This window comes from Antedon mediterranea, chromosome 6 (genome assembly GCF_964355755.1).
Source record: "Antedon mediterranea chromosome 6, ecAntMedi1.1, whole genome shotgun sequence".
NCBI classification, from domain to species: domain Eukaryota; kingdom Metazoa; phylum Echinodermata; class Crinoidea; order Comatulida; family Antedonidae; genus Antedon; species Antedon mediterranea.
The window spans coordinates 29,190,839-29,217,491 of record NC_092675.1 but is presented as its reverse complement, the minus strand read 5'-3'; the positions used below and the strand labels follow the sequence as shown (position 1 = coordinate 29,217,491).

At 32.6% G+C, this 26,653-nt stretch overlaps 1 protein-coding gene across 2 annotated transcripts; it reads left to right on the top strand.

The window, feature by feature from the left end:
* Positions 1–1,511: 1,511 nt before the first annotated feature.
* On the top strand, positions 1,512–25,893 carry LOC140051628 (uncharacterized). 2 transcript variants are annotated; one of them, XM_072096902.1, is made up of 21 exons: positions 1,512–1,748; positions 1,949–1,989; positions 2,433–2,510; positions 11,869–11,932; positions 12,693–12,830; positions 13,160–13,250; positions 13,905–13,999; positions 14,354–14,521; positions 14,996–15,095; positions 15,550–15,656; positions 15,891–15,932; positions 16,412–16,588; positions 17,391–17,459; positions 17,610–17,766; positions 18,436–18,570; positions 19,322–19,413; positions 19,721–19,822; positions 20,801–20,938; positions 21,300–22,714; positions 23,063–23,136; positions 23,576–25,893. In XM_072096902.1, exons 1-21 carry the CDS (start codon positions 1,674–1,676, stop codon positions 25,453–25,455), a joined length of 5,238 nt encoding a protein of 1,745 aa, XP_071953003.1. In that variant the 5' UTR covers positions 1,512–1,673; the 3' UTR covers positions 25,456–25,893. The 2 variants fall into 2 exon arrangements, with proteins under 2 accessions (XP_071953003.1, XP_071953002.1); XM_072096901.1 differs by having other exon boundaries at positions 16,412–16,663.
* The last annotated feature ends 760 nt before the right edge of the window (positions 25,894–26,653 follow it).

Here is a 26,653-nt window from a genome sequence, read left to right as displayed (position 1 = left end):
AAACAGATCGATAATTGGAATTCAATAGATATACAGTAATTTTATATTGGAAATGGCCGTTCTCACAGATAATCGGTTTAGTTATACCGCCCCCATGCCACCCAAATCTGTCGTACTTTTTTGTTCATCACCGAATTTCACTTTTTTGAGAAGTTGAAATATTAGCGTCAGGATAATCGTCCGGTGAATGTCATCAAATGTTATGTTACGCCATCTATTTTTATCCAATGTTATCAGTGGTAACAATAAAATAAAAAACGGTTCGAGCCGCCTATTATGAATAACCATTTACCATTGATGTACGATATTTAAAATTTAATCGAGAAATACTATACCCTTCTCTATCATCACCTTTCCACACATATTCGATCTCATGAATTCGTTCGGTTCACGGAGTGACCGTCACTGCTACTCCTACGCAACGGTTAGGCCTACTAGTTGTATCTTCTTCCGTATTCCGTTATCGTCGCAAACCTACGCATGTCTATGAAATATTAAAATCATTGATCGAAATTAAACAACCGATAATATTCATTTATTTAGTTTTATAAATAAAAAAATTGATTCAAAAAAAGATTAACTAGTCGCGAGTCAGAGCATAGTTTTAAAAAAGATTTATGTCCCCCTGAAAAAATAATTCTTAAAACTGTAGGCCTATTTGTTGTAGGCCTATAATAGTGCTATTTTAATGTCACATAGGCCCTAGTTTGACCAAAATTGAATCTGGGACAAAATAGTAAAATTGGCTGCCATCCAGTGGGTTTCATTTAACCATTTATTTTTTCATTTTACAAGTGAAAACATTATTCCATGTTTTGTGTTCTGAGACAATTCTTTAGCCTGCCAAAACATTTTTTTTTATTTGAGCGGAGAGGTTTTTAAGATTATGCGACGGGCACACCACCGGGCCGTCCATTTTGATATAATTTGTAGTATTACTGATGGGACGCCCAGAAATTCCACTTATGACTTCACTGAATGTCTGAATTGTGATTTCGCGCCATATTTAGTTTTCGCGCCTTTTATTTTATGACCGGACTGGACTCGGGGCCGGGATCCTCGGATCCACCCGCTCGTTAGTTTATACGAGGGTCAGTACTCATTTGTTATTTATTTAATGGAAGTATCAATTTGTTCAATTCAATACTATTTTCACATTTTAATAACGCGCTATCACTATCAGAGAAATTAATAATGTAAAAGTCCTCAGAAAATTGTCAAGTGACAAGTAATGTGTTCAAAAGTCATATTGTCAAGAAACAGGATGTAGGCAGATTATCTAGAATTGAAACGCCAAAACCCACGCGGGAAATCCCTTTTTGTTTCACGTGTCAAATTAAATGACTCATACAGTGATATAGTATATTTAGCAATAACTTGACTTTCTATGTTGTTTTTGTACGTACTCTACTCGACTACTACCACCCCCGTCTAAAGCTATTGAGACTGTGTGAAAAATAAATTTCCAATCAGAGAAGCGTGTGCGGGTCATGTGATCGACGCCAGCCACCACCACACTTGTCGGGTATTTTTGTCTTTTGTAGTGGTTGGTTAAATTCTACTACGATCCACTAAATTGATCGTGGAATTTGTGTGGGAAAATGACAGGCTAGACTGTCTTCAATTGAATAGAAAACCTCGGATTGATAATAGAAACGGTAAAGGATATCATAATGTCGCAGGAACTTCGGCTTCATAGCCCAGCAGGCTCAGAACCTGCCAGTTATCAATGGCCTTTACAACACACGGTAGGTAGAATATTCATTCAGCGAGCGTGTGTCGCCCGCCCGCCCCTCTTTAAAGATTTCATTCAGAGGCCTAGCTTTGTATTTAGTTAACCACTAATTCTGAGGAATATACACTATATATTCCTGTTGTAGAAACCAAGACTTTAGTGTTTGTGTTTACGATAACTGATGATATTGTTGTTGTTTGTTGTTGTTGACAGGATAAAATAGACGGAGCTCATGAAATAGTGGACACAATACGGTGAGTGGGAAATCATTTTTGTTATATTTTTGTGTGACCTTGGAGCCGTGCCTTTAAAGATTAAATACACGGGCCAATCTATCAAGGATGTTACAGATGGATTGTAGGCCTAAACAATGGAATTTATTAATATTTATAAGTTTACTCTAATGCTTGCTAGTAGACCCTATATTATTTCTTTGATATTGTTAGATAATTTACTGTGTATTATGACACACAATTTTCAATTCACTTTAAAACTTTTCGTCGGTATGTTTTTGCGTTTTGACCTCCCCATTGGCTACTACTCTTTCTGTACATATCAACATTTTATTTCTGAAATAAAAGTACATTAAATATATTGTAACTGAAAACAAGCTACCATTTACAGTATATTGTATTAAATATTGGACTGATAATAAATATTGCAGTGGTGTTATTAATGTAAATATTGTTTTTATTAGATGGGTATGTGAAGAGATACCTGAACTGAAGCTTGCAATGCAACGTAATCAAGTCCTTAGTGATTATGACACCAAGAGGTAGGAATATTATTATTTTTTAAGTTGCAGTAGTACAATGTTTTCTTCACCACCCCTTGTTTGCCTTTTGACTAGTAGTACAGTAAGTTAAAAATATTGTGTAGTTTCTAATCTACTGATTTCAAATTAAAGTAGCAACGACTTATTTATTTACTCATTTATTTTGCCAAAAATCAAATACAGTAAGACATAAAAACAGTACAAAAGTAAATCAATGAGGCAGGATCACCTAAAAGTTATAACCATCGCGAGGCTCTCCACATATAAATACTTACATAAAATGAATTACACACATAAAAAACACTAATTATATTGTTGATAGAAAATATGATATAAAGTATTGTAATTATTGTATATAATAAGTCAGACAAACTAGATTAAAATATAATTTTCTTTTATTTGGATAATAAATGGATTTAGTTAGTGAGTACTGTAGTGTAATAAAATATTATTAGTACAGAAATCTGGTAATATGTCATTATGAACATGGAATGACCCAGGTCTGCTATCATACACACAGCAGACGACTGGTTGTTCATTCATCATTATTAATATCATGGATGGATAGTTACTGTTTATAGTACATCTCATTATGAATGCAACAACAATGCTTATGAGTTTGACTCTTATTAGTATTAATATTAAATTTACTATATAACTTACTTACAGTATTAAATATAGTGTTTACTGTTAATCAAAAATTGTTTTGACTGAAACTTAGATAGTTGATGTTAAAACTCATCCGATGACTAGGCCTACTATACATACACATCAGTAGCATGCACACAGGATTGTTAAAATTCTAGTCTTAATAACTGAGAGTACTGTATAGTTAGGTTGTACTGTAGCTACTCTACCCATACTGTACTTAATTTGTCTTAAAAGATCACCACCTTTAAATTATTATTCTTTTCTTAAACAATTTTGTTTGCAGTTATTAACTATTGTACAGTACTGCCATAATCAATACAGTAGGTTATTGTGTCGTACAGTATGGTACAGTAAGCCTGGCTTTATTAAATTGGTTTTGTTAGGCCGCCCACCAAACATGGCCTGATTTTGTGTGGGGGGGGGGGGGGGTGTATCAGCCCTCAATTTTATACAAATGACCCTGGCAATAAAATGTTTACATTTTTGTTTTTGCAAATATTAAAGTTTCCTGTATTACAGTACAGTGGATACAAGCATGCAAATCTGTACAGTAGTAGTAATAGTAGTATTTACTGTACCAAATCAATTATGATTGTTCTGTTTGTTAAAAAAGATAGTAAAGTATCCATGATGAACTATAGCGATTAAGGTCAAACCATACATTGTTTACGAAATATTTACTAAAGCCCATCTAATCTTAAGTTTGTCAAAATATAAAAAAATATAAGCCAACCCCCCTCTCCCCTTTAGAATTAATCAATGAACCTATTGAATTTATTCCGATTTTTGATCTGACCTTTCAACTCTTACTGAATACAGTGTATTCAATTGTTGAAAGACAAAGGAAGATAAAATAAAAATCCATGGTGATAAACTAGTAATGCATTACAGTACCTTTGTCCACAACTTATAATTAGGCCTTTTTAGAATCAATTAAGGATTTATTTATTACTGTATCTGTAAACACATTGATGTAGTATCTAATCTTAACACACTGTACAATAGGAAACGTTTGATGTTATTATGATTAATAATATTAACCAGCAGGTTTCAGAGGTACTTTAGTACAAATATCATTTTGAACATAAAATATTATTATTAATAATAATTAAAACAGGAATACTGTAAATAAAAGTTAATAATGCAGTACTTTAGTACCTGTAATCTTTTGTGTATTTAGTATAGTGAGGACTGCATTATACTTGCTGTACTGTAGTTCATTTGAGCTGTATTGTAAAAAGGCTTAATGTACAGTATTATACAGACACTGTATACAGTGTACACTGTATACTGTATACACTGTATACAGTGTATACAGTATACACTGTATATACAGTATACACTGTATATACAGTATACACTGTATACAGTATACACTGTATACAGTGTACACTGTATACAGTGTACACTGTATACTGTATACACTATATACAGTGTATACAATATACACTGTATATACAGTATACACTGTATATACAGTATACACTGTATATACAGTATACACTGTATACAGTATACACTGTATACAGTATACACTGTATACAATATACACTGTATACACTGTATACAGTGTATACTGTATACAGTGTATTATTAGAATATTATATAACCATAATAACACTTACAGAAAAATAAAGTGAAATCTTTACAAAATCTAATTTAATCTCTTTGATCTACAGTATAAAAACCACATTTTGTTTATTTTTATTGAGGAATGCTTTGAAATTTTGGCTAGAATTTGTTTACTGTATATTTTCTGAAATATTATCAGTATTAATAACACTAAGTTGAGAAGTATACTGTACAGTTGTTGTACAGTTGTTGGCCAGTGTGAACTAAGTATGATTACATTAAAAGAAAAACTTTACTAAGAACCATATTTTGAAAAACATATTATTGTTCTTAAAAAAATGGTACATCCCCAAATTAATACGTTGTCAAAATATGGTTCTCTGTAAAGTTGTCCTTTTTAGGAAAATCCCATTGTATCCTAACTAAGATCGCTATTCTATGAAAAAAAATGTAGTATTGTTTCCAAGAAGTCATTTTTTAATGTCATATAAACATTTATGTACAGTACAAAATTAGCTAGAATTTCACGATTGCATAGAAATGTAAAGGAAAAGGGGAAATCACATTTGTATCCCTTCCAAATAGGGAAATCCCATTTTATGTTGTTTGTTATTCTTAGTAGTGGATGTTACTGTATTTAGTAAATTAAATTTTTCTTGGAGATGTACAGTACTTCTCAAAGAAAAAGATGAATATAGTATTTCTTAATCTTACTGTAAAATTGGATCTTGTGTTTCACTCTCTATTCATCTCATTACAATGCGTCTGAAAAACCCCATTACAGAACTTGCATCTTCATGAGCCTCATTCTCGCAGTCTGCGTTATATACCAACTGAGCTTCATACATTATATAGGTCAATCAAACTCAACAAGTTCAAAGTTCATGATCTTATGGCATAATGATGTCTGGAGCTGTAATAGAATTACTATGTAATTAAACTTTCTGTGTAGGATTTTTATCTTGCTCTGTGGAATTGAAATTCTGATGTATTACGGGTGAAATTGACCCATTTTGGATTAGAATAAATGATATGAGAAAAGTGTTTAAATACATTTAAATAGCCTGATGAGAAGACAAACAACTCCCACCCAACATTACCGTTCTGTACATCATGATGATCTGTATATTTTTTAGATTAATTTTTATACTGTGGGTGTTTTATAGTACTATAAAACTTAATACAAATCTATTAAACTATGAAAGCATAGTGAGTGGGATCCCTTTAAAAAGATATGGAACTTTTCTGATTAATCTCAAATTGAACTTTGTTCATTTAATCGAGATAGCACAATTGTATTGTATTTGATCAGCCGTTCAGTAATGTTTACAAGGTAAAGTGTACATGAGTTAAATAATGTTTTATTGACAGATATTGATAAAAAATATTCTGAAAACCATAACGGTATAAATAGGTGATCTACGTGTACTACTCTAGTCTTTTGATGCGCATCCATTGAATCTGCGACTGAAAAAATAAAAAGATATCTTTAAATCATAATTTTTAAATATTTGGATGAGATTTGAGACAGGATAAAATGATATTGTACAGTAGGAAACACTAATAAGATTAATCCAAAATGAGTCATGTTAACGCTTACAGACGCTTTCTCAACACAATTGTCTGTTCACCAACTTATTATAAATAAAATAAAGATTACAAACAGACTCTAATGACAAGCCACATAGTTCTCAACTTGCCATAATATTTCAGTCTCGAAAATTATTTGTACCAAAATAGAGAAATTTCCGTGTCAAAACAAACAGCCATTTTGTGCATGCGCACATGTTTCTGAGGGTGCATGTGGGTATCAGTATGCCTTACTTTACTTGTCTGGTGGTAATACACTATATGGCTTACTTTACTTGTTCTGTTTGTAAGCACATACTGTACTCTATGATAATCAGTTATTCAGTCTGGTTGAGTTATTACTACTATTAGACAGAATACCATAGTTGCTATGAATTTAAAGTAGCCAACTATTCATATTACAACAGTATAGATGTATGTGACCAAAATAGCATTATTGTAATATATTATGTATAGCTGTAGACAGGAATAGATTGATTAATATTACTGTAGCAGTAGTACTGTAAGTGTGCTTTACTACATATTCGTTGGTGTATTTAATCCTTGGATAAAGGATTTTGTTAATTGATGATTTAAGAGAATACTGATACTATTAATTATTTTATGTACAAATTCTTTTACAAGATACTGTATTATATTTTCCATGATGCAAAGGCATCCCTATATAAAAATGTGTATCCTTTTTTTTCATGAGTACAATTTAGAGGATACTGTATGTCCTGACATGCATCTGTAGCATGAGTACATTTGTTAATGAATGGACATATTGAAATGGGCGCTATGCTGTGGGCTATCTATGGTTTACAGACTCTATCTTATACATAAACCCTTTTAGAAATATGCATACAGACTGTACATATGTGTACAGAATGCCTACTTTATTGTTTTCTTTTAAATTTATTGATACATTTGATTAAACTGGGTGGTTCTTGCAGCTTGTATTGTAGGAAGTTAATATCCAGGGACCATGTTTATAAATGTAGTGGCATAAAACATACTGCACATACAGTTATTAGATGAATCATAGAGTAGCATAGGATAAGATAATTAGCAAGGAACTTGGAAAGGAAAGCCAGCTTCCTAAAGGAGAACATCCATCCTGTAAAACATCATTATAAAGGAGGATGAGCAGTTAAAGTAGCAAGAGGGAAAGCACTTGTACAATATGGTAAACAGGAAGTTAGCAAATGGAAAATTAACATAGATGCTCTACAGCGCAAGGAAGCTAGTGATAAAAGGAAATTGATGTCAGTGGAAAATTGAATAGCAAGCTAGTAAGAATAGGAGTGTATCAAGAATAAGATAGATTGTTTCTGTAGTATGTAGATTTGTCAACCACAGCAATGCATAGATTAGAAGGAGAGTCTTGAAGAAGAATCTATTATTATGTGACTAGCTTACCTGGATAAACCAACATAGGCCTTTGGCCCTTAGAGGGGAGAAGATATTAAAAAGTTAAATAATCGTAGTATTCCCCTTCAACCTAGTGGTATCGTCCGTGTACAGTATGCTGATTACAGTATATTGGCATACAGTACCTGTATACAGTAGTACAGTATTCTGAAAGAATACTACACATTTACCATAATAAAATAATAGTATCCTAAATTTCAAATTAAATATATTAAAGAGACCTGGAGAAAGTATGATAATCTTAATATAAATAAATTTGTAGGATTAATAGTAGAAATTGAATTTTATTTGAATATACAGTACAGTACAGAGAGTTTACTATCAAAACCAAACTAAGAATACCAAGAAAAGCCTTATTAGTAATTACTGTACATATACTGTATGTACTACTGTATTGTACAGTACAGTACTACTCATGTACATGTTACAGTACTACTCATGTACATGTTACAGTACTATCATTGTATCAATTTAAATTTTGCATTAATATACTGTAGTAATATAAACTACGCGACTTTACCACGTTGAAACACCGATTCTCCTCAGATCACCGAAGTTAAGCAACGTTGGGCCTGGTTAGAGCTTGGATGGGAGACCATCCGGGAATATCGGGTGCTGTATATGGAGCAGGTTTAAACAGTCATTACTTTGTTTGTATCAAACCTGTTATTGGCGGTAATCATCGCTGTTGGTTTCGATGGGATGGAATAAAATTAAAATTAAAATTAAAATACAGTACACTGTAGTATTGTTTTATATACTATGCACTGTATGTACTGTAGTATTTGTTTAAACTACTTACTGTATATTTACAATTATGTAGATGTTTTTCAACATGACATTTCAGTAGTACGTATACCATTAAACATTTTAATAATGTATGAGTTTGCATAATTTGAATAGTACGCTGTACATTATTATTAGTACTGGCAACTGAATAGTTAATTCCTGAATACATTACCCTATATTGCCGATTAATGATGACAATAATTTACACAATCATGTTTAGTATAAATGCTTGTCAGTTTCTGTCTCTTCATGATGATGGTTGAAATTATTATCTCTATTGATAATATCACAATTATAATTTTTTTATTGATAGACCCACATTGTATATGAATATTATTGCATTATTTCATAATCGGTTTAAGCCTACAGTTAGATTACTATTCCAACAACAAAGGAACATTGTACATTATTATTATACATTCATTCATTCACGATATTCCCATCTTTCATCACATACTAACAATTTACTAAATAAGTCCATTGATAAAATATGTGCCATTGGATGATTGCCAATTTTAATATTATGTCATGATATTTTCAGTCAAACCCTATTGTACTTATTGTACCTACTGTATGGAGGAAACTAAAAGAGTGCCAGATCTCTGGATATACAATGTAAAAAAAAAGAGTTTATGAAAAATAAAAATTGCGTTATTTAATGTAGTACAGTAATTATATAAATATTTTGAGTTTTTATCCTTTTGAAAAATGTTCTTGAGTACAATACACTGTATGACATTTTAATGTCACATACTGTATTAACAGTCATGTGCAATTCTTCCTTTTTAATATTGTATTTTTAATGTTTTTTATGATACAAGCTTTTAATCTGTATGTATTATACTTTTACCTAGCTTTTAATGTATTTTTGTGTATTTAGTTGAATTTGTATTTAAGTATATCTTTGTTTTTTTAATATTTTTCATGCCAGTTTAAAATGTATTTCCATTTATATTACTATGGACAATAAAATAATATCAGTATGTGACAGTCATTCAATTTTACCAAAATATATATTTTACTTTACTCTGCTGTACATTAAGTTAAGATTATGATATGAAATATTTAATTTTTGCTGCGCCTACATTCACTAAAATATTGTAAATTAAGGTCATAAATAATGAAATTTTAAACCCTTTTTTTCTACTAAACGTGTACAGTACTATAGTTAAGACCACATAGAATAAAAATGAAATATGTCTGTAAAGTTTGAAGTACTGTAGGTGTACTATTAGTTAGCAAAACAATTATTTAGAAATGTCAAGTTGAAAAGAAAAGGAAATGGAGCTTTACATGCCTAATCAAAAACCACCCACATAAAGACTTTTGAACATCAATGACATTTTATTGTTCATTGGTAAATCCACTAAGTACAGATGATAATGATGCAGCCTAGTGCTTAGTGTTAATTCTCAATAAATTCATATCATCATCATTAAGGATTTTTTGTTTTAATGTACAGTAGATCCCGAAATAAGTCATTATTAAAAAAGCATATCTTACGATAGAAAATCACAATTTATAGGACAACTTATTTTCTGTTTACAAGAAAATTATGTCAATGTGAAGTGTTCTGTGCAGTGTACATACTGTCAAGTCTCGGTAGACATTACTAAAAAAAATCATAACTTATCATAGAAAATCATCATTTATAGGACAACTGATTTTCTGTTTAATAGAATTAGACAATAATGTACTGTAATTTTAAATTGTACTGTGTACGTACAGTAGGTCACGACACACACAAAACACACACAAAACATACACAAAACACACAGTATCTCATCATAGAAAATCATCATTTATAGGACAACTTATTTTCGGTTTAATATAATTAGACAATAATGTTAACCTGAAGTGTACCAAAGATATAGTGAATATAATAATAATACTAATATCTCTGTGAATGTACATAGTTCTTAGTACACATTACTAAAAAACCTATCTCATCATACTGTAGAAAATCATCATTTATATTATACTGTATAGTACTGTAGGACAACTTATTTTCTTTTTAATAGAAAATAATGTCAATGTAAAGTGTACTATACATTACTAAAAAACATTAATAATATACCTTGTATATCAAAATCATCATTTTTAGTGTACAGTAGGCCAACTGATTTTCTGTTCCCGGTACACATTACAAAAAACATTTCTAGAAAATACTTTGTAGAATATCATCGCATGATTTTAAACTGTTGATTAGACAGGGACTACATTTCTTAGATCCAGTAAGCACGGATGCAGTTGTCATGGTGATAATGTCTGTTCTTATAACTAATCTTGATTGAATTCATGACGTTGGAATTGACGGTAGAAGATGTCTAGTTTATTTAATCTTAATTTATAATGTCCGGCTGACGTATTAATATTTTTTTTTACAATTCAGAGTAAATTTTGGTAGAGTGTCCATTTATTCTCAGTTTATACATTGGTGTAAGTGTAAGTTGATGTTTTAATGTCGCATAATACTGCGCTGCTTCTAGCCAATGAGGTGAAAGTTGACTTTAAGAAAAGGCAGCAAGGGGCCAGATTCATATCTAAGTCGTCTAGGTACAATAGTGTCAGTGTCATACACTATAATAAATTGATGATCAATACTGTATTGCATTAAATGATACAATGGCACGGTATGATCCTCTTATATGAAGGAATTATGTATTCGTAGGTCAAATTCAGGTCGAGAGTACCAAAAGGTTGAGTACTTTAATATTAAAAGATCAACATTGTATAACAATGTAACCATTAATGATTATAGGGTGATTATGTGACAATATTGATATAAAGTTTACAGTACACCATTGTCTATTTACAGTTAGCTCTTCTAAAAACAATATACAGTGAGTACAGTATATGTTACAATACTTATAGTTTTAGCTGAGGAGATGTTGTATTAGGATATAACAGTATGGTACTATAGGTCCCACAGTATTAGAGAATTTAATGAATTGCAATCTAAAATCGGTTTTATAATCCTCTTTTTTTTTTAAAGAATGTAAGTTTATTTACTGTACATGTAGCTAACCTACAACAGTAATGTTGATTATTGTTGTTATAAGTCATTTTACAAATAAATTCAACAGTTTGTCCATCAAAGAGGAATTTTTTTATGGGAGAAAAAAGTTAGTATACTATAAATACAGTGTACAATAATTTTACAATAAATAATACTGTACAGTGTTACTGTACTGTGGGTATAGAAAAAACTTATAATTTACTGTGTAAAGTTCTGACCAGTCGGTGTATATCATACAAACATTGAAACATTATAATATTGAATTTTAATGACACTATTTTGAGTGAACTCTAGACTGATCATTTTGTTGTTTATATCTTTTAGTTATGAGAGTATGCACAGTCTGTGTGAGAGATACAACAGAGCAATTGATGCCATACTCCAGTTGGTAAGAACATAAACAATATTAATTTTAAATATTAATTTAATATCATTTTTATTGGGTTAACTTACTTTGTTTTCTTAACTAATTCTCCAAAACCCCACAGAAAATGACATTTTCAACAAACTTCCCAAAAAAAAAAAAAAGATTTTAACAGGTATAATACAATAACTTAATTGATAATGCTGTACCAATCTGTGAGAACAATTTCAAAGTGAAAGATAAATGAAAACACAGTTGATTGAATGTGATTGTGAACATTTGTTACCCTTGAGAAAATGAATCTTTGATTTGAAAAAATAATAAACAAAGTGAAAATACATTGCTTAGTACACAGTATCAATTGTTGTTTTATGTATGCAGGCATTATTGATATGGTACTATTCATCTTGTTAAGCATTGTGTGAACCACTATCCTACAGTACAAACCTTAAGCTCTGTCTACACTATCAAACTTTATGTGACAAAAAAATGTGATGTACCCATACATATATGGACACGATGATGTCATCACTACCATATTTGTGCATACTGTATCTTACCATATTTAGACACATTATTTTGTCAAACTAGTTTGATAGTGTAAACAGAGCTTAAAGATAATGACAGAACTATTGTATGTGTAGTTCTCATTTAAGTAACCTTTCTACAGTATAGTAGCACGGTTTAATGCATTAAGATAGTGAAACCGAGTTTGACGATAAAAAGACAAACAATTTTATTTATTTTTTAAATAATAAGATCATGTATTGTTTTTATTTTACAGAGAAAGGGAACGACATGTGCTAACCCTTGTCCAAAGAGGGCGTCAACAGATCTTCTCAAACACATCCTACAGCAGGTTTATAACCATGCTATCATGGACCCTGATCGACTTAACGCCTATGAACCTTTCTCACCTGAGGTGCGTCGTCTTTCTAGTATTTCATATTTCAACCTTTTACATCATCAAAGTCATTCATATCACCATGGCACCACCATTTCCTTATCATCATTATACTGTAGTAAACTCTCCCAATACTGGACTCTCTGAAAAACAGAAACTTTCCCAAAACCAGAAACTCTCCCAAAACCACACAGGTCCCAAATATGTTCTTTTACATTCTGAATACCAGACTTTCCAGACATATTTGGTCAGCCAAAAGGTGTCCAGTATTGGGAGAGTTAACTGTATTATAATCGGCAACATGTTTACATGGCTGTATGTAATGTGTATGAATGTAATTTGTTTAGGTGTATGGTGAAACATCGTATGATCTCGTAGCACAGATGATAGAAGAAGTAAACCTAACATCAGATGATAACTTCATTGATCTAGGAAGTGGTAAGTAGTCCCTCTATCCCCTTACACATGAATTCGTATCTACAATCCAATAGCTTCCAGAAAACGTTTTAATCATGATTATCACTTTTTATTCTGACGAGCTATAACAGATTGAAATTTACTGTAAAGATGAAAATAGGGGACCCACGTTATTTACATTTTTATACATGATGACGTCATAAAAATTAAAATATTTTTAACTCATGCGAAAGATAGTTGATTGACCTAGAGAGTATTAAAATATCTGTGGGAATGGAATACGTATAAGCGAGATGCACTCTATTTAATATGATGAGCAATAACGAAAGAGTAAAAAATCCTATATTTTACATTCGTGTGGCCATACGATGATGTCATAACATCCGAGGGGTAAAGATTCTGCATGAATTCATATCTACAACATATCTGCTTACATATTAAGTGGTAAGTAGTCCCTCTATCCTCTTACACCATCTCTGTATAAAAATCAGGAATTGGATGGATTAAATAAGAATGGATCTAAATATAGATTATGTTGCTCTTAATCGATCATGTCTCTCCTTGTTATCTTTTTTTAATCATCGTTATCCCTCGTTTCCTCCTTATGCCTCTCATCTCTTCAAAATGTGTGTTCTTTGAAATATTGTATAATGTAAGAATCGTTTTGCATTACAGGTGTCAGTCAGGTGGTACTCCAAGTTGCTTCAGCTACTAACTGTAAGCTTGCCTATGGAATAGAAAAGGCTGATGTGCCTGCTGAATATGCAGAGGTTAGTGAAGCATTTAATTTATGTGTATGTGTATGTAAGAGTATGCAAATGAGTATTTTTTGTATTTATTTGCATTATTTATAGTGGTTTACATATTTGTTCAGGTGAAAACAGGTACAGAATATTCCATTCATTTGTTCAAAATTACCACCTGTTATTAGTAATGTGTTAATTAAAAAAGAAAAGCTACAGTATATAAAAGGTAGGAAACAGAAATTGTGAAATAAAAATGGACCAAGCCATAGAGTATTGTTGTAATGTGGCTGAGAAATCAGAAAATAATGATATTAATAATAAATAATACATAAATGAATTAGAAATTGAATAAGAGGACTTCTTTTTCATGTCTAACAGAAAATGCAGGATGAGTTTAGACGTTGGATGAAGTGGTACGGTAAGGACTATAGCCCATTTAAAGTTGAAAAGGGTGACTTTCTGTGCGATGAAATGGTTGAACGAGTAGCTAAAGCAGCAGTTGTGTTTGTCAATAACTTTGCTTTTGGACCAAGTGTCGACCATCAAGTAAGTATAAACTTAGCTTTGTGTTTTATATTTATTTTATTTCACATTTTCATTGTTTATTGTTGTCTTGTCACGATGTATTTTTCTGAGGGTCCCAATGATCAGCTTTGGCTGGATGGACTGCCCTCATAAAATTTTGTTGAAATAAAATCTAATCTAAATCTAAATATACAAACTAGGCAGAGAAAGAGGTTTAAGGTTGTCACATTAGCTAGCATATACTTACAGGGTTCTCCCTAGCATATCATGAGTGGAGCAGCACAGGACAGAACATGATGATTTCAGCTTAGGGAGGCCTTCACTATCCAGTACACCCTAGCATATCATGAGTGGAGCAACACAGGACAGAACATGATGATTTCAGCTTAGGGAGGCCTTCACTATCCAGTACACTGACACCTGAAATGATGAGAGCCTTTATATGTGTACTCTTTTGAGTTCAGTTTGTTGATACTAATTTTCCTTTTTCAATAGTTAAAAGAAAAATTTGCCAATATGAAAGAAGGAGCTGTAGTTGTATCCTCCAAAGCATTCTGCCCACTTAATTTCAGAATAACAGATCGTAATCTTAGCGGTAAGTATTTTATAACGTTTAATCTAGCTTAATGATTCGTTCTCCTCCTCCTCCAATCCCCACCCACCCTTCTCTTCAAAACTATTCTCCCCTCTTATCTTATTATTATTAGAGCATAATGTCAGTGGTACATATTCAATTAAGAATATCTTTATGATCTATAGCTATACCTTTAAGTGTGTCACAAAGTTAAGCTCTGTTTACACTATTGAACTTTATATGACAAAAAAAAATTGATGTGGCCATATATGGACATGATGATGTCATATCACTACTATATTTGGGCATATCACTACCATATTTTGGCACATCACACTTTTTTTGTCAAACTAATTTGATAGTGTAGACAGAGCTTTACAGAAGCAAAGTGACATCAATTTCTGTCAAACTAGTGTTTCAATTATGTTTCATTTTCTTTCAAACTATAATCTTTTTTGTTTTGGTCGTATTTCAGATATTGGTAGCATAATGCGAGTAGTTGAACTTTCACCTCTGCGTGGCTCGGTGTCTTGGACTGGTAAACCTGTCTCCTACTTTCTACACACAATTGACAGAACAATTGTAAGCTTTAAATAAAACAAGTATTGTATATATCCAAGTATAGTCCCAGAGAGGGTGGGAATGAATTAAAGGGTGGGGTTGTACTGGGTATGAATTAAAGGGTGGGGTTGTACTCGGATTAACAATAGAAATGACTAAAGTCTTGTGTCAACATTTAACCTAATTTAAGGAGTGTGATTACTCAAGCATGGCATTGTTTTGTTTTTAATAATTTTACTTTCTTTTTTTTTTCAGTTGGAAAGGTATTTTAAAAGTTTAACAGATCCTCAGGTCCGAGTAAGTAGCAATAAACTTGTATTATAATATACTGTTTTTTTAATTATTATAAATATCAAATAATGTGGTAAATTTTGAATTTATTTTTCCATCTTTCTTTTATTATTATTTATTTATTACTGCTTTTAGACTCAATAACAAAATAAGGACTTTCTCTCATAAATCAGCAACAAGCAACACAAATTAACTTCTACAAATCAAACATAATGATAAAGAGTCCAGTTCAGTCGCCCCACATATGTTTTCACTATATTGAACTTTTCCAAAGAATTCCATCTCTTTCTGGATATCTTAGTCTCTCTTTTAGTTATATATTAAAAACAAAATGAAATGGAAAGAATGTTTTAGAAAAAATAGCCAATCTTGTATATAGTTTGACCAAAAAGCATGGTAACTATTACAAACATGGAATTTAATTCATGACTACAGTAATAGAGATAAAAAAAAAAATGTTTAAAACTAAAACATTTTTTTGATAGGAGGAAGAATACCAGAAGTATCGAACAAGTATAAGACGAAGGGAACGTGAGGAATTCAGTGCGGCCAAAAGTATTGAATTCACTCAATCCAGCGAGAACGACTCGATGAGTGGGTGCGGAGAAGGAGCAACAACACGCCGACAATGGACGGAGATTATTAGTGACGGAAAGGAAAACGTAAATAAAATGATGCATGAAAAATCTAAAAAGTCACAGAAATTATCAAAGAGAGAAACATCAAAAACACTTAAGGTTGTATTGGGGAAATTCCTAGTTTCCTTTTTATATTCTTTTTATTTTAATATTATATGCTTTTCTTATTTGCTTACTATCCTGCTTAGAATTTTTAATTTTTTTTTTTTTTTCAGAAGTTTTTCATTTGTTTAATTCCCATTTTTGGAATCTGTTGCTATGCCTTTTAGACATTTTTTTTTTTTATGCTGAAACTTTTGTATTTCATGGTTTTGGTATTTTCTGTAATATAAGACCAACATTTTTTTTATATTTCGCTTTTTTTGTTGGTTTGGGAACGTAATTACAACTACACACAAAATAAAACAAACATTGAAACTATTTAAGCTAATAACATTAACAAGCAAGCATTATTAATAGACATAGACATCGCTTTATTCATCCATAAATTTGGAAATTACCGTGTTCATAGCTTTCTCTCTCATCATACCTCTTGGAATGAAAGAGTTGGGATATCGGTTCGTATTAGTCGTGTTAGACTTTTACAGTCTAAATATTTGTGCATGTACACAATAAATATTGACATTTTTAACTAAATGTGCATGTATTTTGGTTTCTTAATTCATCCCAGTGAGGGTTCCAGGATTTTTTTAAAGAGAGGTGGAAGGCTCGGAGCCTAACAATTGGGCTACAGTTCTATCATTTGCATTATATTTTTCCAAATTAAGAGGAACTTATTGACCCTATGAATGATTTGTTTATTATTAATAAGTCTGTGTTTTTGTAGGATACCGATATTGAGGATGATAGATGGCGAAAAAAGAAATTAAAAAAAAAGAAACAACAAAAAAGACAGGTATGAATTGTTTTCAAAAATTAAATTTTTACTAGGCAAATTTAAATGTGATTTTACCATTTATATTACTGTACTGTACTGTAAAATCCCGATTTAAATTGTTGTATTCAACATGTTGTATTCAAATGTATTTATTCAATATTTCTTCAGGTTGGCAGCAGGGGTCGTGGACGACCAAAGAAGGAAGCAATGGCATCAAAGCAAGCCAAAAGAAAACACAAACCATCCTCAATGACTTCAACAGGTCTGGACTTGCTACATGAGCATACAGTGTCAATGAGCCAATCTCCACCGGACAGAAAGAAAGGTAAATAATTATTTATTTATCAGTTTATCAATATGGAGGAGGAATAAATAACCCTTAACTTAAATAGATGACATCATTCGATGAACTTTTTTACCAGCGAACTACATTTTAATTTGGATTTGATAGTGGAAGTGTAAAGCTCTGTCTACACTATCAAACTAGTTTGTGTGTGATGTGCCCAAATATGGTAGTGATATGCTGCAGTCCTAGAAAGCCCATCAGCCTTCATTAGAAAAGTTCACATTCATTTTAATTCGCTTTAACTGTATTTTGTGTCTTTTATGTGTAAACTGACTTTGGGGTTGGGTCAACCGGCTCAGCTACAGTGATTAAGTTCACTTAGGTTGACCCTGGTCTCCCCAATTTCAGTTTTTTTGTTGTTATGTATATACTGAAATAGACTGAATAACTAATGAAATGAAATATGGTAGTGATATGTTTAAATATGGTAGTGATATGTTTAAATATGGTAGTGATATGTTTAAATATGGTAGTGATATGTTTAAATATGGTAGTGATATGTTTAAATATGGTAGTGATATGTTTAAATATGGTAGTGATATGTTTAAATATGGTAGTGCTATGACATCAACAATTTGTATATTTGTATAACCTCTCATATTTATAGTAGTTATTTATTATTAATAATGAATGTTCCTTTTGTTTCAGGTCCAATGTCTACTAAGCATAGTCCATCATTCAACATGCCTTGTATGGTGAAAGCCTCTCAGAGTAACTTGACATCACCCATTAGACTTTACCAACCTACACTACATCAAGAGGCTGCCATTCAAAAACTGCTAGGTAAAATATTTAACATTTACAATGTCATTTATTGTTCTGTGCCATTAACTAAACACTGAACCACTTATTAATTCACATTGCAGTTTGTCTGGTAATGAGTTGAAGTACATTTTAATGTCTTTCAAATGAGCTACTCGTGATCATTGTTCCTTTGAACTCCATTAACAACAATGTGTAAAGGATCATGGTTCATGTGAACTCCATTAGCATTCATGAGTTCATTATTAAAGGCCTATTTCTGATACAGTATTACCATATTTTTTTGTTCAGGAGGGTTTTTAGGGAAAGTTTATTTGGGGGAGGCATTTATTTTTTTTAGTGTAATATGGTAATATGTATAATCAAATAAATACCCCCTGGATAAAAAAATATACAACACAATTAATATTGAGAAGTGATAAAATACAGTAAACATTGTATCAAAAAGCTTGGTAAATTGTAGATAATGTAAATCAATAAATTCTACTACAAATAGAAGTGTGTTGTAATACAATATTGTGTATATAATATGCATGTGGCGGGCGTTTATTCAAGGAAATAAAGGCCCGGGGCGTTTATTCAAAGCCAGGTGTTTATTCGAATAAATATGGTAATTGGGAGTGTCACTAAAATTTACAACTCTTTCTACATAAATATTAGTTGGTAACTAGTTCCTAAATTGAAATATTTCATTATATAAAATAATTAATTTTTATAATAGCTTAAAGCATTGCAACAATGTATTGATTTTAGTTTTTTGTTTTGGTAACAGATAATTACAGAAATCAATTGTTGGGCTTTATGTCATATATGACAACTCCAGACTACTTAGCTCAAATACATCAACAAATCAAGCAGGAAAAGGTAAATAAAATGTGTATTGTAAAAAAATATAAAATTGTATTATTAGAGAGAATTGTTCTATTCTCTAAAGCTCTGTCTACACTATCAAACTAGTTTGACAAACAAAGTGTGATATACACAAATATGGTAGTGGTATGACATCATCATGTCTATATATGGGCACATCACATTTTTTTGTCACATAACGTTTGATAGTGTAGATAGAGCTAAGACCATCTTATTTTTTAAATTATATTAATCAAAGTTTATTAATCAGAACATAGTTAAATAAAAATGATAATAATGAATTGTTGATGAATCTTTTTAGGCTCGGCAAGAACAATTAAATCTGAAGAAAGCTACTTTAGAGAAGCAGATACAACATGTGGTGAAAGATTCTATGGGTTTACTTAACAGAAGACTTTTGGAGGTAAGCTTCATACTGACCACTAGTTACATTATCACATTGGACAGAAAAAAAATATAAAAGATATCTTACCTTATCAGTACAAAGCTTACAATTTGCAACCATCTAGGAGCTTATAGCATCGTTGTCTGGCCTGGAATCCGCCAAAACTGTGTTTACGAATCAAGTAAACGCGTCTCAATGTCCTGGCATTCTTCTTAACGTTTTCCGTCTTCCGACATTACGCTTTCCACAATTTGTTTCCATTTTTGTCTGTTTATGGCAGGATGGTTTGTTATTGTGTTAGTGTCTTCGTGTCCTTCTACCGTCTACATGTACGTCTTTCTTTATTTGGTTCATCCAGTTATTTCTTGGTCTTCCTACGGGTCGTTTTACTTTCCTGTTAGTTTCCTTCATTGTTTGTTTGATTATCATCCAGTAATCTAATTATGTGTCCATACCATTTTAGTCTCCTTCGTTTAATTCCTTTATTCCATTCTTCTTGTTTTGTCATCTCGTATATTTTCATGTTACAGTTACACACACTATCTGTTAATTTAATATTTATCATCTTTCGCAACATTTTCCTGTGATATATATCTATACTCTCTTGTAATTTTTTGTTTAGTACTCAGAGTTTACTGTTATATGTCCTGGCATGCGCATAATTAAAATGCGGTAACTGGTTCCTAGATTTTCGCAAAGCAAAAGCTCCCTGAATGAATGTATAATATATCGTTGAGAGACACGCCCTTTGGCGATTCTCAGTGCACGCCCTTTGGCGATTCTCAGTGCACGCCCTTTGGCGATTCTCAGTGCACGCCCTTTGGCGATTCTCAGTGCACGCCCTTTGGCGATTCTCAGTGCACGCCCTTTGGCGATTCTCAGTGCACGCCCTTTTTATGTTTCACTAAAAGGAATAAATAGATATAATAATAGTGATAAAATGATTGATCACAAACTTTACCCTTGATAAATAAAACTATAAATGTTTCATTGCAGCTTGGTGTTGAAGCAAAATCTCCATCAGAACTCATCAGTCGTGCCAAGAAGATAGTCACCCAACACAAAGATCTACAGGTGAAACAAGATAGTGTTCAGATGCAGATAACAGACTTGGAGTCTGAACATAATAAATTGGTATGTTGTGTCCTGTTGTGTTTTTATGTTGACATAATTAAATACTGTATTTTCTAGTTTTTATGAAGTTGGTAATTCATTCATTCATTCATTCATTCTGCTTTTATTCAATATTTCTCTTTGCAGTATATATAAAATAAAACTGAATTGCGAGAGATTTACATATAAAATTGGTACAAGCCACAAACGTTTAAGATAATAAAAACCAATAAAATAAACAGTTAAATTGAATGAAAAACCTGTAAAATTTTTTCCGATCTAATTTTTTCATCAAAGTAAATATTAAATTCAAATAGCCTATTCAACACATTTTTATGTTTTTTAATACAAAAGATTCATTTTTTACAAATTTTTTTTACAGATTCAAAACAGTAATGTCATAAATCATGTTTTAAAGAACGTTAAGCTGGAGAATAAATCAAACCCATCAATGTTGATACGTGAGCAGATTATAAACGAGATGAACAACCAGAAACATCTTAAGAGTCGTGCCACCATACTGGAATCGGAACTCGTCACTCTGAAAAAGCAAGTCATTAAACAAGAGAAGCTATTGAAATCTCCTAAGCAAGGCAGGAAGCAACGGCAGCGAAAGAGCCCTGAAAACTGTAAGCCAAAGATCCGACGTCTATCGACTAAAAGTCAAGAGGGTGCTGAGGCTGCGGAAGCCCAGCTTTTGTTGCTGAAATCGCTGCATAAAAATGCTGCACCACTCACTCAGGATGCCTTCATACCAATCAGTTCAACAGTACTAACAAGTATGAGATCACCTATAGGTAGTATTCAAACTGCTGCTACAACCACGCAACCTTCGGTTATTCACACATCAGGTACTATGTTTCCACCCGTAAGTCAAGTACCGTCAAGAACAAATAAACAGCAACCATATAATAGTACTACATCGCCTCACGCTGGCATTGCAGGTGTACCAGTCTCGCCTATATCTCCTGTATTTACCGGTGGTCAACACCAAACATCTATATATGGAAATTTAGAAGTAAAAACTGAAAACCCAGTATCTATGAGGGAATTTAGCACAATGGCAATGAAAGGCAAAAACCCAAACCTATCTTTACAGAGTCAACATTTTTTCAATTCAATTCAAGTCACTTCTCCTCAGAAGTTAAGTAAAGTTCATGAACTTAAAAAAGACCAGTCTTTAGAACAACCTCTGAGTCCCCAGAACGTTGACCTCTACCCATCTGAATCGTTGACATTACCCACCACCTCAGTGCCACTCTCAAGGACATTAGATGACACTGTGAATAGATCAGCTAGTAATTCTAGACTCACTGTCAAAAAGAATGAAGCGACAACAACACTATCAACCATCCCAATGATGGTACTTGGATCTGTGCCAACACCCATTTACAGTATCCCTGCTTCAGCTCTTGGACCACTTACAGCAAAAGCTCCGCAATTATTTATTGGTACAAATGGACCTGATGGTCCTGGCCAAATGAACGCATCAACAAAAGATACGAAAGGAAAGAATGAAACCAAATCCAGAAGAAATACCAGAAAGAGATTGCCAGCTTCTGCATCTGAAGGAGCTAGTGCAGCAAAGAAGACGACTACCGCAAAGAAGTCTGTTGCTTCGACAGACCTCACAGCGTCACAGGATGTCTTGTCTCTTGTGACGACTGTCAGTCAACCATTAGACATTAGTGCCATTTCATCACCAGAAGGTTCTGAAGTATCAGAAACTGTTATAAACATGAAAGAGGAAAGGCTTCATCAAATAAAAGAACCAACCAGTCAGTCATCTGCATCCAGGTTAGTTGCACATCAGCTTGTTTTTTCTTTTAAACAACATATTTCATTTATTTATTTTCCACACTTTGTACAAAATAGAACAGATATTTATACTCTAGAGAAAAAAAAGATACAAAGAGGACAATGTGTGAAAGGAGATCAAAATAAGTAATAATTACTTTAAGCATTGACCATCTAAGCAGTTGTCCACATGACAAGAAAACTAAAAACTATATAATATTGACAAAAACAAATATTAAAGAAAATAAATAACATTGTGAATATGAGTGAGATGATATTATTATCCCATAATCGGGCATCAATGATCAATTTTCAAATTTGTATTTATATCACCGATTTTCTTTGTAGGAGCGTAATTATTTCATCTCAAGAACCAAGTGTGAATTTCATGGAACTGAAACGGACTTCAGAATCAATGGAAGGTAGGTTGTTTGGCGGAGGAATATATCTGGAAGAATTTTTACCAATTATTTTTCATATTGGAGTCCAGTTTCAGAAAAGAGGTTTATTAGAGATACCAACCAATTTTATTTATGAACTAGCAAATCAAATGATGAGCAAAGAACTGTGGTTTGGCATTGTGAACACCATCCCGGATGCGTCTGCTTGGTGATAAGAAAAACAAAATTGTGAAGATTGAACCTCTCATTTCACAAAATTATACCAAAAAGTTGTACCGTTATCAGTGGTCATCTTAATATTTTAAAATTATGTGTCAGTATTCAACAAGCCACAACCTTTTTGCCATACACTTATTTATTTATTCCTTTCAGTGAAACATAAAAACGGAGCACTGAGTCTCTAACCCAAAGAGCGTGTCTCTCCACATAATTTACATATTTATAATTTTTTGTCTTATAGATCGTGTGTCATCACCACCTAATCACCTTCTTACTCAAACTGGCAAAGTAAAGGACTCGCCTAATAGTAAGAAATGGCAAGCTAAGATTAGCAGCGGGTTTGATGCATTGATGGCTTTTGCCTCAAATGAAGCATGTAGGAGTAAACAAATAAGGAGACAAAGTTCTGGAAATAGTCCAAGACCAAAAGCAGAAAGACCAGAGCAAGAGATTCCAAATGCGATGATCCCTACAAATGAAACCATTACCCAATCAACGAATAATACAGGTGCTTCAACCGATGAACCGGAACCTGTAAACGAACCATTGGTAGCAATAAATCCAGATGAGCTCCCATCAGATAAGAATGTTCCCGCATCAGAATCTTCGGTTGATGCCAATGAATCGGCACCTAGTTCTCGTCATGGAGCTGATGATGAAATTCAAGCCGCTATTGCATCTATTAGTTCGATAGAAGAAACAAACGAAGAATCAAGAGCTAGTTCTGAACTTCCACCGGTTAACGATGAGTTCTGGCGACCCAAGACACCTGGTGGTTTACTGATAAGTTATAATGAGAAAATTGCAGAACCTCCTATTACACAAAAGACAACGGATGAAATTGGATTGGCCGAGATTTCAAACGATATATCAGAGACCCATAGTACGACTGACACATCACAAGAGCAACATACTAGCTTAGAATCTCACGAGGAGCCCTTAAATGGAACGTTAGCTGTGAGTGAGGAAGTCAAGTTATTTGGTGAGGGAAAGGAATCATTTTCATGTTATGGAGAACAATATCACAAAAAGTTTTCGAAAAAAGAAGGAAGAGAACAGTTCCATAAGAAATTTTCAATGAAGGAAGGTCGAACATTTGCCAAACGCTACGCCCCATATAATACACATGAAGCTCCTGAAGAAAAAGTCAGAGAAATCACTTATGCTGCAAAACCTAATAGCAACCAACAACTCATATCAGAGAAGCAATACCAAGACGAAAGACAGATTGCACAGCAGCAGACTATCAACAACAGGTCTCAGCAAGCACCAGCTGCAACATATTGCCTCACTAATGGCGTTGTGTCTACTCCAAGCCAAAGCTCAGCTAAAGGTGCAGCAAAGACTAGACGAAAACCAAAAGGTAATAATTCTGGTTTACAAAAGCAAAATGCGTGGGCAAACCATCCAGCCAACAATCAACAAATGAATTTCAATCCTTCGTACCGCAACGAGATGGTTGCGAATGTTAATAACATGAGCAACCGGCAACAACCAAACCCGTATGGTTCAGTAGCTCAGGCGAATCAAACCGCAAACTATATCTCGACAAACCCGCAAACTAATAACCAGCATTTAAGATCAGGGAATTTTAGCAATGCCAATAGTTACTCATCTATTATGAGCAATCAGTACTTTAAAAATCCATATAACTCAATGCACAGCGGAGGACAAGCAGCTAATATGCAGTCGGTAGGACCTATAGTCATGAGCCAGCAGTCATTCACTCAAAGCAACCCTCATACTCGCAACTACTTTTCTGCTACTAAATACTTAGCCAATGGAATGTCCATCACAAACTCGCCTCCACCGCCCCCTCCTCCACCTCCTGCTCAGTCATCTAGAAGTAAACAAAGTAAGGTCACAGAACCACCGCCACCTCCGCCCCCTCCTGGAGCCCCGCAAACATCGAGTCAGTCATCCACCAAAATGCAGCAATTGAGGCAGAATTTCCGCATGGGGACGATGTTTCCAAATGGTATGGTGCCATCATACAATATGCCTGATATGGCTATGTATTATTCCAGGAATTATCAGCAAACACAGACAGCAACAGCAGCCAACCCTAAACAGCAGCAGTCTAACACTAACTACCTCATTCAGCAAATGCCTCCGAGGTGAGGACCTGGTAGTATAAATGATTCTTAAATTAAAAAATAATATTCTAGATAAATTGCCATTTCCATTTATAATAAATGTGTGTGTGTGAAACTATTTATTTTAATACGTAATGTAAAATGTACTAACAATGAAGGACAAATACCTCATTTAAATATTCATAAGGTTTATAAACCATCAACCAGGTGTGAAAATGAAGTCTTTTCTACGAATGAGGTACATCTAATGTCTATTTACAAAAATATAGATTTAAATTCTGCATTTGTTCAAGATACAAATAGCTGCTGTTTTATCTTTTAAATGTGCAATTTACATTTCAGTGGCATTCTTGAATGTCTGTTTTAATCTGGACTTAATTGCTTTCTCAATTTAAAACATTATTCATATTTTAATTTAAAACAGCATGAAACATGAATTATAAAATCGTGTAATTTCAATCAAAAGAAGTAAGTGTTACAATGTAAATGAATCAAAGTATTAATTATTAAAATATCATTTTACATAATTGTTTAATACTTTTATACACATTGCGTACAATAAATATGTTGTTGTAGTAATTAAGTATATCAATGTGCAATGCTGCATGACATTCGGTACTTTAACATCTCGCATTAGTTAAGTGAGTTCCCCTTACATGGTGCTATGTATATGTCGCAAACCCCCATTACATTAAACATTACAATGCTGCAGTTTTTCTGTTTGTCCATATGCTGCATTGAAATACAGTAAAACTAGAGATCTTTATAAACCATGCAAACTGGATCCTTGCCATATTACAGTTTATATTAAGTTTGTCAAAATTGATTAGGCAGTTGACAAAAAGTTATTTGGTATTGATTGATATTGATTTAGTATTGATTGATATTGTTTTGGTATTGATTGATATTGTTTTGGTATTGACTTTGTATTGATTGATATTGATTTGGTATTGATTGATATTGATTGATATTGATTTGGTATTGATTGATATTGAGTTGGAATTGATTGATATTGATTGATACTGATTTGGTATTTATCTATTATTGATTAGCAATCTGGTTATTGTAGGACTAGATATTTAATTTGATATCGTAGATCTCTATTACATTTTGCAAGATTAGTGTAATAGAATTAGCAGTCATTTCAATTGTTGTGAAACCCAGTCAAATCATGATTCAAATTTTGATAATCAAGATTATAATTTTGAATGATAGTTATGATA